The sequence below is a fragment of the Odocoileus virginianus genome, chromosome 26, assembly GCF_023699985.2.
Source record: "Odocoileus virginianus isolate 20LAN1187 ecotype Illinois chromosome 26, Ovbor_1.2, whole genome shotgun sequence".
NCBI classification, from domain to species: Eukaryota; Metazoa; Chordata; class Mammalia; order Artiodactyla; family Cervidae; genus Odocoileus; species Odocoileus virginianus.
In genome coordinates, this window is record NC_069699.1 from 34,301,533 (window position 1) to 34,322,501 (window position 20,969).

At 47.3% G+C, this 20,969-nt stretch overlaps 1 protein-coding gene across 3 annotated transcripts in view; it reads right to left on the bottom strand.

Moving 5' to 3' along the window:
- Positions 1-418: 418 nt before the first annotated feature.
- Positions 419-20,969, bottom strand: part of ATXN7 (ataxin 7) — a 132,338-nt gene continuing 111,787 nt past the window's right edge. For all 3 annotated transcript variants that reach the window (XM_070455732.1, XM_070455731.1, XM_070455734.1), the window contains 6 exons: positions 19,400-19,659; positions 18,850-18,932; positions 14,136-14,401; positions 12,483-12,681; positions 12,073-12,194; positions 419-7,987 (listed from right to left, as the gene is read on the bottom strand). In XM_070455732.1, coding sequence (XP_070311833.1) covers positions 6,946-7,987; positions 12,073-12,194; positions 12,483-12,681; positions 14,136-14,401; positions 18,850-18,932; positions 19,400-19,659 — 1,972 coding nt within the window. In that variant the 3' untranslated portion in view covers positions 419-6,945. The remainder of the gene's footprint in view (positions 7,988-12,072; positions 12,195-12,482; positions 12,682-14,135; positions 14,402-18,849; positions 18,933-19,399; positions 19,660-20,969) is intronic.

Sequence of the window (20,969 nt, forward strand, 5' to 3'; positions counted from 1 at the left end):
GCTATACACCTAAAACAAACACAACATTGTTAATCAACTATGCTCCAATATAAAATAAAAATTAAATACACACACACACAGACTTACCTGTAATCAAAACTGACCACATGCCATCAAATAATACAAATGGGATGCATTTCTCAACCTATCGACTCCCTTCTGCTGACAAACCTACAGGGCAAGAATACAGTTGTGTCCACTCTTTACCCAGTTATTAATTTACCCAAGATGAAGTTTTGTGCCCAAGAAGAGAAACATCTTAAGCCCTTAAAGTTTGTAGCTTGCATGGAAGGGAAGCTGAAGGAAGGGGCTTTACAAGGGTGTCTGTTGTTAAAAATGAAGAAGAGTCAGACTAGATCGGAAGAGGTTCAGGATCACAACGAGGCAGAAACATGTAAAATATTTCATGCAGCCAACCTTATTTATTGAGAAATCCTAGTTTTATTGCCCGTTAACATGTTTGTTCCACAAACTAATTTCTCATAAAGCAAAGCACAACTTTTCTTATAAATAGTATAAATTATTTTATTTACAGAACTTGTTACAAAACAAATAGACTATATATTTCTTCTCTTTTAAATATCCAAAGTAATCTTCTATCCCTTGACATTTGTTCATGTTCTATACAGCAGCCAACAAAAAGTCCAGCTGAGATGCTCTTGATTATGTGTACAAATGATCAAACTATTCACACATTTTAAACAGGAGATTGCTTTTATAACCAAGCTCAAAGGGAAAAAAAAAAGAAACCGGCAAAATGCTTTCAAGGCCCTACACTCACACTGACAGGATGTAGTGCTCATTTAAATGATCCGAAAATGTAAAAGGCTTTACACAAAATGTAAAAATGGTTATTTTTCTGCTAAACATAATGAAACTTTTAACAATCATTTTTCCAAAGCCCAACTTTTCCCCCCACCGCAGGACAGAATGAGAGACATTAAGAAATTCCTTGGCAACAGAACTCTTGCAGGAAGACAGCTGCCTTTATAAGTTACATTTTTTCAAATTATACATTTTTTTTCAATGTTCTCAGAGGTACTCTGTATTATATTTTTGGAATACAAAATATTTTAAATATTCTATTTTAAACTCTGCATTTCACGAGTGAGTAACAAAACGGACACGCTGTGTAAGCTGCTGGCTGACAGAAGATTTATAACCCTTGGTGCCACTGGGCAATTCATCACCAGTTGAATTCCTGTGAACCAAAAGGTCTTGATTTTAAAATACCTTATAAAATTACCAGCATTTGGTGGTTTTCAACTCCTCCCCTAAAATTTAAGTAACAATATTTAGGTGGAAAAAGCAAACTCCAAAAAAGTTCAACTGAACATTCAAGTCTTTTTAAAGAATCTGTCTAAGCTTAAAACTAGGTTCAGGCACTTTCAGTTTTGTGTTTTTCCCATTAGTTTTAACCACTCACATACTAACACGCGTGTGCTCGGGGCGCGCACACTCACTCTCACACGTAACGAAAGAAAAGCAGTGTCACCCGTTACATGTAGTCTATGGGGAAGTCAAGCAACTAGGGAGAAGCAATGCCCACTTCATCTGCGTGAATCCACTCCCGAGACACTGAAAGGGACAAAAGACTTTCACAGAACAGAGGCGTCCCTTACATGGTAAAGGAGGCAGGTCCTAGAACTATTGGCTTGGCAGTGAACCACTTCAAATTATAAAAAGGTATTTACTTTTATTAATTAATAAATAAATACTAGATGATCTCAATTGTACCAAAACAGGATATCAGAAAAAAAGACCTGTGCAAAAATACATATTTAAATATGTACAATTCATTTTTAACAAAATATGTCTTCTCAAATAGGGATACTTCCATATTTATAATAGAACAAGAAATTCCAAAATAAAGATACAAAAGTAGGTTTTTGTATAATTCTTTGTTCATCATTGCAGCACTTTTTCTTTTTTTGTAGGTTAAGAAAACTGCAGGAGTTGTCACGAAATTCTATTGGAAAGAATATAAAAATTATCTTGGTTTTAAATTGATACCAAAGTCTGTCTAGAAACAACCCAACCACTGCAAATTTGGTTTCTGCAAGTTAATTTAGTTCAAAAAAATACTTGTACTCCCGTGTTTTAAATGGTCTTACTTGTTCATTATAGTAAAAAGTAGTTGTAGGAGAAAATAAAAATATTTGAACAACAGTCTAAAATTTAATAGCACTGTTTAGAATAGGTCTGTTTGTGGCAGGCAGAGTCCAAAATGGCTAATTTCCTAATCCCGATGCTCTGTGTACTACCGGGAGACAATAATGAAATTAAAACCTCAATCTAAGAAATCAAAGGATCAAGACTCATTTATCTAATATCTACATTATTCTGAGTCAACTTTCTATCATGGGTCCTATTCACATCTTCTGGAACAACATGATCTGTCTACAATTCCATCACTAAAAGCAACTTTATTTATAACCATCAAGTCCCCTTGGCTCTGAAAATAAATTCTACCCATCCCCCATTGCACTTGTCACTGAGGAATCAGCTAGGTACGTTCTGATTTCCTCTTACCTCCTCCTCTCTCTCTCCTGGGATGAAAAACCAGACTGACCTCTGCTAACTACACCAAATGGGCCCATCTGTGCAGTCTTCTCACAAGCTCTCCTACAGTATCATTTTAAAAACATTTACTAATTGATTGCATAATAACTGAACAAGTTACTGTTCTCCCCTTCCTTTAAAAAAAAGAATCAATATTTTACATCAATTTATAGCTAAAGTATCTCCATAAACTTTGTTATCTTACATAATAATTCTGTAGCGATTCACATTATTAGGCTGGTAACCAAGTATTTATTCATTCTACCTGTTGTTGACTGAAAATTCCCTGAATCTGAAGTTTGTAACCCAAGAATTGTAAGGAAAACAGATGCACTGACTGGCTCTGTCCCAGCTCTACCTGGGGCCATGATCGGAGCCTTGGGAAATTTACCCTGTGGTTGGCAGCGAAATTGCCTGGTTCTCCTGTCAGGAGCTGCCGGTGGAATCAACTATGGAAAAGCTCCAGCTCATCCCCTCAAATTCAATGGCACCTTCTCAGGCAGAAATGCCTTAACCTATCAAACTCTTTCTCTGGGGGTTAAGTACTAGAAAAAACATTCTGGGTGGGCGGGGGTAGGGGGAGTAGGGGGTGGTCTCTCAAACCCTCAGGAAGATCACAGGCATTAATCCCAAGAAAGGAGGTATGTCAAGGAGCACCCCACCACCTCGACATGGGCAGTGGTACCGTCACCTGCACCCCTCCCTGGGTGCCTGCTGCCCACCTCAGTGGCATCCACAGAAACGTGTGCAGTGGCAGGATGCGGTGTGCAGATACACACATTGGGAGTGCTCCAAGCAGAAATTTACACTTAGTCCCAGGACAGTATCCACAGAGGTTGGGGGTAATGCAGAGTGCTTTGGAAACATTTAAGTATTCCAGTGACTTGGTGAATGACAGATTCTGCTGCATCCCAGTTACTTCACGTTACAAAGGCAATTTTTAAAAACAGGAGCCTAGGCAGGACAACTGGCCCAATCATATTGTTTAACATGAAAACAAAGGTTAAAAAAAAAAAATCAATCTCTTTGGAAATCATGGAAAACTTCCCCCCACAGTGATTTTTATCTGCCCCCTCCCACCAAAATTTGACTTTCCATGATCAAAATTGTCTGCATTTTCTTTTTTTTTTTTTCAAATTCACACAGAATTGCTTTTGTACCATGAAAAGTAAGCCTCTAAACTGGTGTATCCTTGCTCTCTGGCCATCAATGGCTTTTAAACCAGTTCGTACATGAAAAACTTCTGACGGCTTCTGATCCCAAATTACTTGCAAAAGGCTGGGTGAAAACAGAGACTCTTTTATCACGGCGCCTCACACTAACGTCCACACTCCGTTCCGGACCCCTGATGTAAACTCCTAGCCACAGACCCCCTTCTCTAGGGGGCTGCTCGGGGGTGCAGCTCTGCTTGCCCCCAGAGGTCTCTCCAGTTATGGTATGTGACTGCTGGAGAGGGACCTGGGACCTACAGATGCCAGGGTGAGGGAAGACCTAGGCAGGGAGAAGGAGGGAGGGAGAAAAGACTACAGTCACAGTCTTGCCAAGACACTTGCACCAGCCAACCTCCTCTAAGAGCGGCTTGGTGATATATTGCAGGTTCAACAACACAGGAACTTCTCACAGATGGCAGCAAGCTGTCCAGACCACTCTAACACTGATAAAAGCAACTTGATGGCTGGACTTGATCCAGTGTCCTTTAACAAGTACTCACTGCTACAGGGGCAGTGAGTTAAGCTTCAGGGGCATCCTCGTTAAAACAACAGCCCGGCAGATTTCTACCCTCGAGGCCCACAGGAGGCTGGGAGAACAGACTCAAAGGTGTCGTAGAATCCAGAGTGCTGAGTGGAAGTGTAACTTCTTGTCAAAAGTGTCCACATTATTCCTCCCCGTGCTATTTCCAGCTGTCAGGGACGGGCCTTTGGCTTTCAAAAAAGAGGGGGGTGGGGAGACATCGAAAGGGAAGAAAGCGGCTGTCCCAGCCCTGCCTTGACTCTAAACAAGGTACTCCCAAGGCCACGCGCCACTCATGTCTCCTCTGCCCAGGCCGTGCCAGGAGCAGGCAGCTAGAGAACTTGGTTTTAGCTTTCAACAGTCTCCAACGACCTTGGGCACAATCCTTCTAAGAGACTGGCTCTCAGAAAACAGTCCAGAAGAGATGCAGCCTGGGGTTTCTAGCTTAGAGAAAAGGCTCACATGTTTGCCTTTTGGTTCTATTTACGGATGCTGCTTCCTTGAGGCTTTTCCAGGTTGTCAACTGAGACGTGAACAAGGTCAAATGGGCCAGCACACAGGTGTGAAAGCTCACACCCAAGGCGGAGGGGAGGCAAGCAGAGGGAACTCTGGCCTTCGCTGGCCTGCACTGAGCTATTTTTAGGTCCGTGGTGGCAGAGCCCGAAAGTCCTTCGTGGCAGAGCCCGCAAGTTGACGCAGGGGCTGGGTGGGCACTCAGCGATATCTCCCAGGCTCCCCAGCAGGTCCCCGATTCTGTTGTTGAAGGGACTCAAACCAGTCCAGTTATCTCGGCTCTAAAATCTGCTCCATGGAGAAGAGCGAGCTCAGGCCCCTACTGGTCTAAGAGCAGACTTCTGTACAGCATTTTGGAGGCATGGGTCCCTTTGATAGTCTGAAAAAAGCTACTGGTTCCTTCTTGCAGCTAAATGATCAGGGATGTAAAAAGAATGCAATACTTTTTTGGGCAGTTGATCCATCCTGTGATCTATAGCCATGAACCACACCCCACATCCCCCGAATTTGTGTAGAGTAACAGAATGTATTCCACAGCACAGAAAAAAACCTTTCTCAAATACAAACATGACGTGAAACTGCCTTTAAGGAAAAGAACCCAAACATAGGCTGTTTGTCCAAGGGGGATGTAGTCCTCCTCAGATGGTGGACATGAGAGGTGGTAAACTGGTAGCTCCTGAGCCAAACCTAGCTGACAAATGTGTGGGCTTCCCCAGATCAAGATAAAATGATACAAAAAAACTAGAGCTTTGGAAAATGGTGAAATTTCTCATGAAGGTTCAGATGCGTAGTTTCTCTCTGAAATTAAAGCAAGTTTCTGGGAGTCGCTGCTCTGTGCAGATGAGGCGCCCACTCCCCACTTCTCCACAGATCGTCACCCTCGGCTGCACCCGCCCAGTCTCTGCCTTGCCCCGACACCAGGGCGGTCAGGTCTGCAGCAGCCTCCGTGTGAAGACAGCCTGCGCCGTGACAGGGGTGCATGCAGTGGGGCTTCCCTCCTGGGGTTCACATGAATTGGGAAACTACGCTCAGAAGGGTGTTACTAAGGGATGGATTCTTACAGTGTTTGCAGTGTATTTTTATGCTTATCGTTAAACTACAAATCAAGAAGTTTTCACTTGTCCAGGAATCCTGTTCAAAGGCCCAAATGACACACAAATAGCCCATATGTATTTGTGGCTCAAAGAGAAGAACTGAAGCGGCTGCTACTGAAATTCATGCGTCATTATTTTTCCCACACCTTTGGTGCTGAGTTTTCATTCACACATATACTGGAGGGAAACTTCTGTCTCATGAAGAAACTTCTTGGTATTTTCTGGACAAGTTCTAGTCTGACATTTATGTTCAGTTTTGAAGATGAGGAAGGGAAAACAAAGCAAAACAAAAAGAGCCTCACATTTTAAAGCAGAGCTCTGAGGCTGATACTGCTGAAATTCCCGCTTGTAAGCAAAGACAGAAAGTACCCTGCTGAATGAAACGACAAGATGACAGGAGCTGGACAGGAGAAAGAGGAAGGTGGAGGAACTGGCCACAGGAGCAAACAGCAGCCGGAGGAAGAGTGGGGAAGACAAGACTCAGCCAGAGAAACCACGGTCAGTAATGAATCCGATGCCCGACAAGCCCTTTTCTAGAAACGGGTCACATGCAGGTTTCTTTTCAATCTGTTACCTTCAACGAGATGTTAATCTTCTGCTCTGCCATAGTTAAATTCTGTTTCCCTGCCTCCTCGGAAAACAGGGAGAACACAGAGGGAGGGAATTAACAAGAAAACCTGAAATTCTTTGAAGGGAAAAATATGAACAGCCTTTTTCAAATTTAAATCATCCCTTTCCACATCAGCTTGATTTTCGCCCAGCTTTCTTCAGAAAAACGTACGAGAGGACCACGCTCCAGGACAGGGAGGGCCCCACCGTCACGCAGGACGGGGTCCACCGCCCCAGCTGCGGAAATGCACTTGGTGTGGCCTCCTCAGCCAAGAGCATCTTCCGAGTCATCAGAGAGTCTGGCAGAGAGGCGCCCGTGTGACCTTCATCTGGCCTTCAACTTGGCCTTTTCTTAAAAGACACCGTGAAGCCGGACACTTGCTTTTAGGCAAACCCACCAAACCGACCGCACAGATCTCTGAGTTGATCAACCATCTCAAGGGAGAGGCCACGAGCCTCCCCACGGGGCCCCCAGGCCCTGTCCTACCTGATGGAGGAGGGAACTGTTCGTCAGCCCCGGTGCCCCCGGGCTGGGGCCCGTGTGTTTCGCGTGGACGTTGTTCACGGCCGGCAGCTTGGCCACCTTGGTGGGCTTGCCGCTGCCGCCGCTGCTGCTGACACCGCTTGAGCCGGGTGAGCACTTTCTCTTCTTTCCTAGGAGCTTGTCCAAAGGAGTGTGCGAGTGCGGGTAGGCGCCGTGGGAGTTGACAGGAAGCTCGCTGCCGGCCTGGTGCACGAAGGGGCCGAGGGAGAGTGTGGAATCGCCGCTGTTGACCATCACGCTCATCCTCTTGATGGACTCGCAGGGGCTCCCAATGGGGGTGCCCCGGCACCCTGGCTGCTCGTGCCGGCCGCCCACCGAGTTCGCTCGGCTGGCCACGCAGTTGAGGCTGATGCCCGGGGCAGAGGCTACTGCTGCGGGGTGGGGCGGTCCAGAGTGAGCCACACAGTTTTTCCTAAAAGACTCCATGGAATGAGAAGAAGAGGACGAGGACGACGAGGAGGCGGAGGAGGGAACCAAGAGTGGGGAGCTGTTTTTGCGTTTCTTTCCTGAGCCGCCGCCGGCACTGCTACTGGCGTTGTGACAGTTCGTGCTGTTACCAGAAGACTCCTTGGGCCGCAAAGACTTGCTGGATTTCAGCTTCTGAGGTTTCCGGGCCATGGGGGAGGACGGGACGGAGGACAGGCCGGAGGGCGTGGAGGGCGAGGAGGAGGAGGAAGACACTTGTCTGGACTGCATGCTGCTCACAGGGTCCACGGCCCCCGAGGCGGCAGGCTGGGCGTTCAGCGTGGTTCCGTGAGCTGGGACCGACTTACTGCCGGGGGAGATGCAGCTGGACGAGAGCGGGGCGGGGGCAGGTGACACGGTGGCTGCTGCCAGGTAGCTAACCCCGCAGTGTGACGTCGGCACAGAGTTTGTCCGGTGAGGAACACGTGTGGACACAGGCGATGTGGTACTGGGAACGGGTGGGATCTTCCTGCAAAACAGAAGAGGGCGTGAGCAGCGTCTACCACGGCCCTCCGTGCAACTTTCAGAAGGAGACCTCCTTCACCTCTGGCACTGAACAGACCCCTTGGTCAGAGGGATTGCGCCAAGATGCCAAGCCACAAGGAGTGTCACTTCCCCCCTTCAAATTCTTCATGCTTTCCTGCGCTCTGAGAACACTGGCCTATAAGGCCATGTTGCTGGGGCTACAGGTTCACACCACACCCTTCCATTCAGCACCCCGAGTGCCCCAATTCTGGCTACTGATCTTCCTTCAGTTCCTAAACCAGGTCATGACACCAGACCTCATGTATCTTCTGCCTAAGACACAGTCACCCCAGCTTCTGCTCAGCCTTCCGTTTTGGCCCATCATCACCTTCTTAGGGAATCAGGCCTTCCTAACTTGCTTAGTTCCCACTCTGCCCCATTCCTAGACTTGGGAAGGCTCTGGTAGTTTTAAAAGGTGTGACTGAGAAGCACTGTCCAGTGTCTCTGTAGATGGAGCAATTCACAGCTGATTTACTACTGTCCATCTAGCACAGGGCCTAGAACACAAAGACACTCAAACCATTAAGAGAACTCATGAACAATCAGGGAAAAAGGAAGGACACAGTTAGTTAGTAACAACTGACAGGTCCCAGATACTGCCTGAATAGCTGGGAAGCCCCCAAATCTCAGGGGATTTCTGGTCAGTGTTCCGACAATGGATTCTGATAATACTATCTGGGTATCTATTCAAACAGTCAAACGAGGGACCCTTCCCACTTTTATTTTAGCTATGACTTTTAAAATCTGACAGAACCAAAATATAAAAAAACCCTATAGCATAATTAACACTCAGGTAGCAAAACAGCAAATGGCCCGACTGGAAGTCAACTGCCAAGACTGCCCTGACCCAAGCTTCACCGGGCAGCTCTGATCCAACTACCAGCAGTGCTCCTCAACCTTCAAGTGAGAGCCTTGGCTTAGATAGCTGCCAAATCTCTCTTGATGCTTTTTGAGAAGAACTATAGCTATCCATGAAAGGAATTAAACAACTGCAAGTGTTCATACCAGCCTTTAAAGCCCTCCCCTAGCAAGAGTGTGGCTCCTACTCTAAGTCTCTGCTTCCCAATGTGGCTGCATGTCACAATCACCCGTGGCGTTCAGGCCACACCAGGATCACAGGGGTGGGGTCCAGGCACTAGTAACTTCTAGATCTCTCCAGATGCTGATGTTGATTGAGAAGCTGGGCTTCTATCCCTATGTTACTCATGAAGGATAAGCACTGACATTACAGGAGAGGCTTACTGCAAATGCTGAGTCCCTGGGCCCCACCCCAGACCTCCTTCATCAGACTGTGTATCTCAGCAAGACCCCCAGGGCACTGGCACCTGTGAGAAGCCCTGACTGAAACTCAGTGCAGGGGGTCCCTGCTCCCTGGGTGCAGTGGCGTCTCATGGCCACCAGGTGGCTTAGGAGGACGGAGCCTCAAGGCCAGCTGCTGGAACCAAACCTGGGGAAAAGGAAAGGCTTCCATAGGGGCAGGGATGTGGACTCTCTGGATGACATTACTAGTTTCTCACTAAAAAGCTCTTTCAAGTCATTTCCTACCTTTTGCATAAAGAAGAGACAAAAAAAAAAAAAAGAATAGGCAGTCATATTGACCTATGTTGCATGAACAAACCCAAAGACATACAAGCAACTAATAAAACTGTCTGTGAGGAATGGGTGGAAAACAGAAGCATGGGAATCAGGGCAAGTAAAACTTTTTTACTATGTGCCTCTTTGTATCCATTTTTCTTTTTTTAGCCAATCTTAAAAATTAAAAAAAAAGGAAAACTCACATCAAAACCTGATAACCATCCCAGCCTGTCCTCAGTGCCATAGTGGTCCCTAATAACAGCATGCAGACAGCAGACAGAACACACAGGTATGAGTCAGAGCAGGAGCTAGAGCAAGAGTGAGTCTACCCTCACCTGCTGTCCAGAGATTCCACACTGCGGATGACTGTGCTAGGCTCACACCCGCTCCAAGAACCCCCAGGTTAACCGCAGTAACCGAAGCAAGAGGGGCTCAGGTCAGGGCTGGCAGGGCTCCTCGCAGGAGGGAGGATGTTCAACTGTGCCAGGGGGTGGGACCCGGACCGCATCAAGAGGTTCCTTGAGTGCCTCAAAGATGCCACCTCAAGAGGAGTTCTCCTCTGCAGAGAAGTGCTGAGCCGCTCCTGGCAAATCCCAGGGGCTGCCTGCGCCAACCCCCCTCACTCCCATGCCGAGAGCACTTATTTCCTCAAGCATCTGGCCTGGCAACTCTCTCCAAGCTCCTATCCACTCCAGGCCTGTATGCCAGCTCATCACAGCAGCCCGTCTGTCTCTGCTGAACTGATTTTTTAAAACCTCAAAGGTCATGGTAATGGAAAGAAAGTTTCCTCCTCACTGGGAGCAAGTGACTGATAAGGCAGGCAGACTGCGACACAGCAGAGGCGAAACAGCGGTCAGCCGGAGGACCCTGCTACTTCAGACATCACAGTGCAAAGATGTCTCTCCACAGGAGCCTCCAAGAACCAGCTGAAAGTCTCTCACCCAAACCCTGGCCATAAACCACGCATCAGTGTGATGGGGATAGAAATCCCCAGGACCTTTCCAAACCCTGACTAGTATGTTAAACCCACAGATCATAATTTCAGTGAGCTCTTCAGGTCCCACCAGGTAAGCAACTGAGATTTCACGTATCTTAAAGTTGTCTGATCTGAGGCTACCATCCACCCCCACACCAAAAAAAAAATCCCAACAAACCACTGCCCAAGTCTGCCTCTGGGTCAGAACACTGTTACTTCATTAGAGCTCTTATCTAGTAAGAACTAGGAACAAACATGAAATAAAGCAAAGTAAGACTGCCATGGGGCTGGTCTTCACTATGGACAAATGCAAGCCCTACTAATGACTATAGAGACAGTCCTCTGGATCGTGGACTATCCTAGGTCTGATAACTTCCTCTGACTGTAACAGGAAACACAAGCAGAGAGGCAAGTAAATGTACTTGCAGAGTCTACTCAGGGAGGCACTAGGGGTAAATGATGCCCAAAGGGAGAATTTGGTATGACTGTGTACTACTGGATAGCCCCCTTTAACAAAGCTCAATGCTTCCCAAAGTAGGTTCTGCCCAACACTAGTCTCCCAGATGCTCCCCTAAAAGAGGTTCCCAGGTCACAAGAGACTGAGAGGCAATCCACATTATACATGCTATCATCCTATGTTTTCAGAGTTACATGGACAGCACTCACTAAAGGCTCTGAGAAGTTCTGCAATAACACAAACTTTCCTTTCAGAAAGACTGGGTTAATAAACTTTTTGGGCCACAGAACTCCTCTTCAACTTAAAATCACATTGGGGAAACAGGAGCATGGGTAAGGCCACACAACACGATCACCTCACTTTCAGCTGAAAGCCAGAGCGCACAGCTCCATCACCTGAGACCCTTCTCCCCAGGGCTCTCAGTCAGCGTCATCCTACCCTCGGGTCTCCTCTTGTTCTAAGAGATTCCTTGCTCGTTCTCAAAGAAGCCATGTTCTTTTCTGACTTAAAGACCTTCATATGCACTATTCTCCTTGCATGGAACCCACTCCTCCTCGCCCGTCCCACGACTACTCTTTCTCAACCACTCGTCTCAGCTCAAGGGCCCCTTCACACAGGTTCTCCATGAAGCCCTCTGGCCTGGAGCTGTGAAAACTGTATTTGCTACAGTGTCTGGCCTTAGTAATCTCAATAAGAGATACAGATTTATGAGCATTTCTGTTATTCTCCCTTATGACAAGCTATGATGTCTGTTTTCTGATGACTGGCTTTCACGTTTCTCCCCGACCTAGAACCTGAGCTCCGTCCATCTGGGAGCCCCTCGGCCTAAAACCCCAGCACCGAGAACGAGACACATCTGCTGCAGGAGTGAATGGATGAATGATGAAGGTCCTTCTTCCAGGGCTGGTCAAGCCTTGTGTTCATCAGAGATGATGACCTTCCTTAAATCAGCCTCGTAAGAAATGAAGAGGATGCAGCCCCAAGGGCCCACCTGCCCCAGAGGTGGTGGACGGGCACTCACTTCCAGAGCTGCGCGTTCAGATGCTTCTCCACCATGAGGTTGAGGGCGCAGCGAAGCCGGTTCCACCTGGAGTCAAACACGTAATAGCCTCTTCCAATCTGCCGGCTCCCGAATGTGCAAAACTGTAAAGAGAGAAAGCACACGCTTGGGCTCGCAGACTCTGAGGGCGCACGGCCCGGGACAGACAGCGCTGACTGAGGACCGCGGGCTGTGAAGCATGAACGTGACAATGCCTAGCCCTGCGCGTCATGAGAGACTGGGAGCAGCAGCAGATGCGCCCGCCAGAGAGCACGCCGCCTCGGGGCGACCCGCATGGACGAGGGCATGCTGCGGTCCCCGGCATGCCCCCCTGCACTGCCCTGTCCCTGCTGCGTGGGGAGGGTCGGCACCGGGGCGGGTGTGGAACTTACAGATGCTGGCTGAGGATGATGACCTGAATAATGACAGTCCAGTTTTTCAACAGACTCTTCTTTGTCATCGCCTTCTCCCTCCTCACTGGATAACCGAGAAGCTGGCTCAGTGGCAGGCAGGGGAGGGTGTGGAGACTCATGGACTGGAGGAGGGTCAATGGGGGCACTCCCACCTTGCTGAGCAGGGCAGCCTGGAGGCCTTGGTGAGCAGAAAGTGCAGCACTGATCAGATCACACCACATGTCTGGGAATCAGCCGCCTCGACTCAGATACAACCATGTATCCAAAACCACCAGGGGAGCTCTGGGCGCCACCACTAGCCCTTGGGGACACAGACGCAGATCCGAGGTGCCTGGAGCGAAGGGGTCTCTCTCCTGCACTGCACGATGTCAAATGGAGCTTTCTGCCAGGTCTAATCAAAGTCACTTACAATCATTCTCCTTCCCACCTGGTCCTATTCTCCCCCAAAAATACGAGATGTATGTGGAACTTAAGAGAATTCTTTCTTTGATTCCCCTTCAAATTCTACTTGGAATTGGGTTACTAAGGCGATCAATGAAATTACAGGTAACGTGCTCTAAAATAACTTAACAGGGACAGGAGGTGATAAAAGAAGGTGGGTTGATGTGGGTAATATGGAATGTGTGACTCATGGACAGTAGTGTGCTTTTCCAACAGAAAGGCCTGGTGTTTCTAGAGTTAAGCCCACTTTGTTTCAGATGCTAACACTTTAATGAAAAGGCGGCCAAAGAAAGGACTTGCTAAGGATCAGCGGCCTGGCCCTGGGCACCTTCTGGGGCATCTGCTCGGAACACTCCTCCACTGCGCTGTTCAGAACCAAGGGGCTCACATGGGGACAGGCTCAGGCACACACTCACGTTTCCACAGGGAGGCACTTCCACCCCTCACGCGACCATTTCAAGGATCGGACATGTGAGGGGAAAAGGTTAATTAAGCAACAGCAGCCAAGGGTCTGCACATTCCTAAGCAGAAGGCCTCACTACTGATGGTCAAGACACAAGACCCTCCTTATCTGTGCCTTTCTCCCTTCTCTCTGGATACAAAGTCCTTTACTTGAACTTGGTTAAATACACAAGCACACACATGCATATACGCAGCCCACCATCACCATGTCTGAGGGATGTGGCTAAGTTCTGACGTGCTGCTCAGTGCAAAGCTCCAAAGCCTAATGTGCACTCTGGCCAGAGTCCCATATGAATGAATGAAGATACATGTAAACGGATGCTATAAAAATTCAGGCTGAATGCCTATCCCTAGCGAGAATCCCTTTTGCTGTATTTTGCAAGAAGCAAGACAAATGAATGGGAAATTGGTGCCAAAGCCATGTGAGATGTCTCCCTCGCTATTGCAGGCAGGACCCGGGCTTCAGCCCTGCTCTGCGGGGTCAGGAGACAGGCATGTGGAGCAGGCAGCTCTAGCTTTACTCTGATGCTTGTGTTTGGCTATGAAGAGCCCTGGTTGAAACTCACTGATGAACAATTTTTTTTTCCTCTAAAAATAAAACCCAATTAGAAAACACGCCCTCTTCTTGCAACGAGCCTGATGCCTGTCCTCGACAGCACGACACGCCAGGACTCTACAGGCTGCATATCTGTTCTCTGAGGAGGGAGAGAGCTGCAGGACGTGGCTTACCTTGGAAGACTGGGGGTGTGAGGTTTAGGTTTACTAGCTATGAAAGGCTTTGATTCGGAGGGAATCACTCCGTGAGAGTTTTGGTGTGGCTCCTGTGACGTTCTAGGAAGGGTGGGATGTGGGTCCCTGAGAGGCTGCGCTGGTTGCTGAGAGTCCGGATGGCGAATCGATTCCTTTTCCCTGGTTTTGTTTTTGTGCTCGGCTAACAACACGTCGAATCGTTTTCTTCTACCCTGGACAGCCCTCCGCTGGGTTAAGGAATGTGTCTACACACCAGAAACAACAACAAAACAAACAGAAATGGAGGACTGTCAGTAATAATTTTTTATGTCATATATCAAAGAACACCAATGCCAATAAAAAAGCAATCTAGACCGTTAGCATAATCAAAGGCTGCTTAGCATTTGATAAGGGAAAAACCTTAAGAGTATGAATTTTATTTTTTTTTTAAATCTAAAAGCAGATATTCCAGGCTCCAAATGTGTAAGAATTTGGTGATGTCACTTCCACCAGAAGAAAGGAAAAAACGTCAACCATGCTGCCTGGTATGTAACCAAGGGGCAAACAGTGAGACTGTCAAACCTGATACAAACAGGTGACAGGTCCTTAAGTTCTGTGTCACTGGAGCAATTCATTGGTCAGGACTGTCACCAATTCCACTAGAAAGGGAAGAAATACTTCCCTTTTATGGGATGATACATCCCACAAAACATGTATCAGAAAGTCTTTCAGTAACTGCCAAAAAGTAAAAATTAAATACAATTGCTTCTTTATTCCAGTGACAACGCCATAAGAAGAGAGGAAGCGGCTCAAGACACCCTAGAAACAGGGACCAACGCGGCAGAGGGAGATCTGGGAATTAAAGAGTGTGAAGCCAAGAGAAGACAGACTGAGAATAGGAAAAGATGCACAGCAGCGTGAAACCCCACGAACAGGCACTCTCTACGGAAATCAAGAAAATGGGACAGACAGCATTTTTGGAATTGGAGACAAGGTGTAATCTCAGAATCAAAAATGGTCACATCTTTAGAAATTTGGAATTACTCTTGAGAAGAAGAAAGGTCAAGTAAACCTGACCACTCCTTACTGTCAGGACCCCTGTTGGTATTTAAAAAAGAAAAAGCAAGGCGCCACTAACCACAGCAGCCCAAATAACGCCTCCCATGTATGAGTGACTTCAAGTCCTTCCCTCATGCATGTCACAGCAGTACCACAAAGGATCATTCCCGTGTGCTCATTACCCACACGTCACACAAATGCACTGTTCTGCAGGCCCACACGTCTGCTACGGTGTAAAGGATTTTAGGAGAGTTAGACTTCTTATTCCCTTTTGCAAGTCAGTAACATAACCTAGTCCTTATCAGTCACACTGCAACTATGTCTGCTCAAATGTAACCTGGCACAGATAGTTAGAAACATGAGTAGGGTTTAAAAAATTTTTTTTCTTGTTTTTCTTTAATATGTAATATATCTGTAAGTCACCCAAATGAAGCCAAGAACCTCTGTCTTGCTCAGTGCTGTACAAACACCTAAGACAGCACCTCGCACACCATCAATGCCTCAAACGAAACGCAGATACAAATGATGGTCCTCCAAAACACGCTGAATGAGCAAACGAATGTACGATATCACTGGTCACCTGCTCGTGTCTCCAGACAGATGATGGAGAAGCCACTCCTCATCTCTAAGTGTCCCCTGGTGCCCAGCATGGCAAGACTGAGTGAAGAAAGTAGGCAGAGATGATGGATATTTCCCAAGCTTGGTTTGAAGAGTAAATAGCATTTCCACTGGGCTCTGAAGAACCATCTGATTACAACAGTTCTGATGCTGCCCATCAGAACTCTGTGGGAACTGTGTGAAGCCCACAGATAAGGACCCACTGTAAGGCGGCCCGGGGCCGGGCTTGCCCTAAGTACTGTGCTCCCTGCTCCCCACGCCTCCGTCTCCTGCCCACCTCCAAGCTGTCCTGTGGGCCCTAAGCTGTTTGCTCTGCCCTCCTCCCACAGCCTTCACACCAACTGTCTCTGCTGTCTCTTCCACCCCTTTCTGCCCAGACAAACCCCAAGAAGTTCAGCCTAGTAGTCCTAAGGTGAAGGAGCCTCCCCGAGTCAGTTCCCCTAGTGAAGACTGTGACTAGCCTGGCCTCTTTTTTATTACCCATCAGAGGTAAATTTTACCACTAAGGGTAGGAGCCAGGCCTTGATTTTGTTCAAGCCTGTATCCTCTGAGGCCCAGAGGGAGGTCTGGGCCCACACGTGTGTGCAGTATATGTTTCTACACGGAAAGGAGCCCAAGTCTACCTGAATGGAAGTGCAAGGACACAGAACAGAACACTGGACAGATGAGGAAGTGAGGAGGGGAGAGTGAGGGTGGCAGGCAGACCCCAGAATGACAGGAGTGGACAGTGGCAGATGGCCATCAGGTGACCTCAGCCTAACAGAGACCTGGCCAGCAGCACGGGGGACACTGAGCTGGGGCGGTCAAGTGTGTTTAGCCCCACAGCTCGAGAGGAAGGGAAAGGGAGGAGCACTGGCAAACAGGCCGCGAGAGCAAAGTACGGGCATCTGTGCAAGGACAGGCCAGTTGCCATGCTGCATCTTCTGTCAGTTCTACGCTGAGCTCATGCCCCGCCTGGGTGAAGATATATGCTAATGGAAAGACAGGCCTGGCACCCTGCTAGATGGTCAAGACCCCTTAACAGTACATATGAAGGGCATGCACAACTCAAAAAGATGGGAGAAAAAGGCAGGATCCACATAAAGCCACTGAAGGCTCAGGAAGAAGACTCAAACCCCTGGCAGAACTGGAGTTGATAAAGCTTTTGGTTCATCAGCATGCCTCATAGATAATTAAAGAAGAGCATCCTGGGTAAAGTAAGCCTTCTTCACTAACCACAGTTACCACAACACTGAGAAATCTATGTGGCTGACAGTCAGGTAGGCAGGGAGAGAGCAGAGAGAGGCTGGCAAGTGTGACACAGCGTGGAGCAGGGCTGAGGCACTCGCTCACGCTGAATGGGACACGAGCGTAACAGCACAAATGGCTACCGTCAACAACACACCACTCGAAGTGTTCAATTGATATTACAGAAAGCAAAGCAACCTGTCCCGAGGAATGTTTAACTGGGAGATTCTAAGGTGAATTTGAAGTGAAATGACCTCTGTAATAAAATGCAAAATTCAGAACATGCATGTGTATGTACGTTTTCCTCAGAGAAAAGGATCCATAATTCTTTAAAAATTAGATATTTAAAGGTGCTCTTGACCAACCAATTTCTTCAAAATATTCAGTACCTTGTTGCAAGATAAAACCCACACACTAAAATTAAATATTAATAAGAACTATCTAGAAATAGCATTTCTCATTTTTGAAGATCTTAATATTCTTCCACTGTTTAGTGGATGAAGTGGAACCTGAATGTTTTTATTCAAACATAATCGTTTGTAAAATTTATACATCAAAATATAATGTATAATACATCAAAAACTTTGTTAATTTGTAGTGAACACCACTAACTTTTATAATTTCTAACCTTCTCCAAACAATGGCTTTAAAATTACTTCAAGGCAATGATTCTGAATACTTTTTGAACCCATCTTCAGGGTAGCTGAGGACATAAGCATATATGCTTATTCACATAAAGGGTCTACTGAAGCCACTCCCACATCCATACTAATTTTATAGTAAATACACCACCTTCTCATTAGCACACTGGCTAAGTTTTCTAAGGACAACTCAGGGAAGAAAGGGGGAATCTTTACATTTTTTTAGTGTGTGTGATTGATGCTTCTGAACTGTGGTGTTGAAGAAGACTCTTAAGAGTCCCTTGGACTGCAAGGAGATCCAACCAGTCCATCATAAAGGAAATCAGTCTTGAATATTCATTGGAAGGACTGATGTTGAAGCTGAAAGCCCAATACTTTGGCCACCTGATGCGAAGAACTGACCCACTGGAAAAGAACCTGATGCTGGGAAAGACTGAAGGTGGGAGGAGAAGGGGACGACAGAGGATGAGATGATTGGATGGCATCACTGACTCAATGGACGTGAGTTTGAGCAAGCTCCAGGAGGGATGTGGTGATGGACAGGGAAGCCTGGTGAGCTGCAGTCCACGGGGTCACAAAGAGTTGGATATGACTGAGCAACTGAACAAACTGATATATATGTATATCCACACAGATATACATACGTATGTGTGTGTACACAGATATCTGATTACATGTGACCTAGGTTTTTTAAAACTAAAAAAATAACACTATCTCAAAGTCACAGATTTTTTAATAGCTGTAAAATTAAGAACCAGATATTACACAAACATTTTAAGAATCACACAAACATTTTAAGGATCTATCCATACAAGAAAAGGAAATTTCTGGATGTAACCTATGTCAGTACACTTCAAAACACAGTAAAGGGAAGCCTCTCAAATTAAAGGCATTGAAGATAACAGATTAATTAGGAAAAAACACTGTCCTCCTGGAAACAACAGTGCTCACTAGGGGCAGTTTAGAACAGCTGTTTATAACAACAGGTCCCATGTTTTCTGAATTTGAAGTGTTCTCCATCAAAACAGAGTCAACACCTCCTTTAAAAATCCAGGAAAATGATCAGAACAGAGGCCCTGTGAGCGAGGGAGACCTGGGGAGCAGCACTGTGCAGCCCTGGTCCCCCCGCTTCCTGGACCACTGGGCTCTCCCCGGGGCCCACCCCCTACCTTGCACGTCAAAGACCGGGTGCAGGGCTTCTTGGTGTCGAGATCGATGACCCCACAGTGGATGTCAGGATCAAATTCTCTTTCTGTCAAAAGCACACAGACATTACAATGGGTTCAAACACTCCTTCACTTATTCTGAAAATAGAAATCAGAGATTCTCCTATTTCAGGCAAGTTATAACTTGAAGCAAATCTACCACATTATCAATGAATGTAAGAAGTAAAATGTGTGAGCACTGAGAAGAAAGTCGCGACATCACTGAGAGGGTGGGCACTCCCGTCAGCAGATGAAGGAGCGGGGCCATGTGAGCCAGCACTCCTCACTACTCCATTGGGGAACACGCCACTAGAAAGCTGCTTTTACATCACCTACACACACATGCACTCTAAAACCGAGGAGGAGGAGGTCAAGGACACAACTTAGGGAACTTCATCTGAAAGCTGAAGTTGGCTAGTTTTAAAAGGAGGACTTCTAATAATAGTTGATTTGCTCCACCAGGAGTGCCCAGTTAATACAAAAAGAAATACTGAGAGAAAAAATATGAAGTTACCTGATAATCTCTTATTTAAAAACTTCCTGTTATTGGAGCAATCTTCTGACTTCTTTTCCAGAACAGGCGGTGCAGGAAGCCCTTTGCCATTCAGAATGTGTCCAGGTGAAGGCAAGGTTGGCTTTGGTATTGAGGGGCAGTTAAGGCCAGGCTTGACTGAGGAGCTCACAGGAGCAGGACAGGGGGGCCCCGCCACGGATTTCAGTAGTGTGCCATCCATCTTCGGATGAATCTTTTCCACTTTGACAGAGGGCGTCATGCTGTCGTGGGGGAAGTGAGAACACCAGCGCCTGAGTGCCTTGCAGCCCCAGGAGACTGGTGAGCTAGAGGGATGAGGCAGAACCTGGGTCTGCCCATGTGCCCAAAGGTTCCTTGGGGAAATCTGTTAGGACTATGCAGAAAACTCAGCAAACCTTTATCCATAAGCCTTTCTGGAGAGGCAGAGAGCTCCAGAGGAACCATCACATTTACCTGGCCTTTCATCATTCCAGAACAATCTTACACATGAGCCTGTTACCCAATGCAACTCCAGCAAGCAGCAAAATATGAAAAGGTCTCAAAGGACCAGAGACTACTGCAGGACCCCGTGAGGATTATCTTTTGAGAACTGTCATTTTTAAGAACTGATCCATCAAAATGAAGTAAAATGAGTGAGTAGAGAAGAGAGCAACTGAAATTAGAGAACATTTCCAAGAAAGGTCACTATGGACTTAGAAGAACTGAAAAGTGCCTAACAGTTGATCTCCAAGAAGAGCCTCTCTGCCCCTATCAACGAGGAAGACCCAGGTTTAATTAGGACATGACGTGTCACTGAAGCGTTAATTCTCCAGACCCTGAAGAAGGCTTTCCTGACAGGATCCTGGCCTCTAAGTGCCTGGCACCCAGCTCGTGAGCCCTGGACACCTGGATCGCTAACCAAGAACTGATTTTTCTCGGCGGCTTACCAATACCGTCACTTGGGTGGCAAACGCTGCTTCGAAGCTAACAGCTGGCCTGGGCCCCATCTAAAGCCCAGTTACAGATACAGAAAACTTGGACCGGGCAGGTTCTGTACATTTTGTCCAGCGCAGCCAGTGCTCTCACAGCTGTTAGGCTGGTGAGTGACTTACACGCTGCACTGGCATTTTCTTTGGCGCGCTGACAGCTCCAGGAACGAAAGCCAAGCCCGCTGTGCTTGCGCTTCTGACAGATGAGTGGAGGCCGGGGGCTTAGCAACCGGGACAAACAGCACCAAACAGCTGTACCTGGAGCAGCCCGACAGCGGCGGAGACACAAGATGCCACGGCCTCTGCAAGCTGGCAAGGTCTGTGCACAAGAGCAGGTGCTGGCCGCTGCCCGAAGATTAACCAGGTTATCAGACCTTGGGGCTGAGACGTATGGCATACCCTCACAAGGGAGGCGGGCCAGGGAAAAGCCACCCGCCACCAAGGCCGAGGGATGCCGTGAGCCAGCAGGATGTGTTTCCATGAGAGGGCACGGCTGCTCTTCACGTGACCACACAGAGCCTGCCAGCCTACGGATCCACCTCGGAAACTCGTCAAGGCTTGTCCTTGTGGTGGGAACCTCTTTC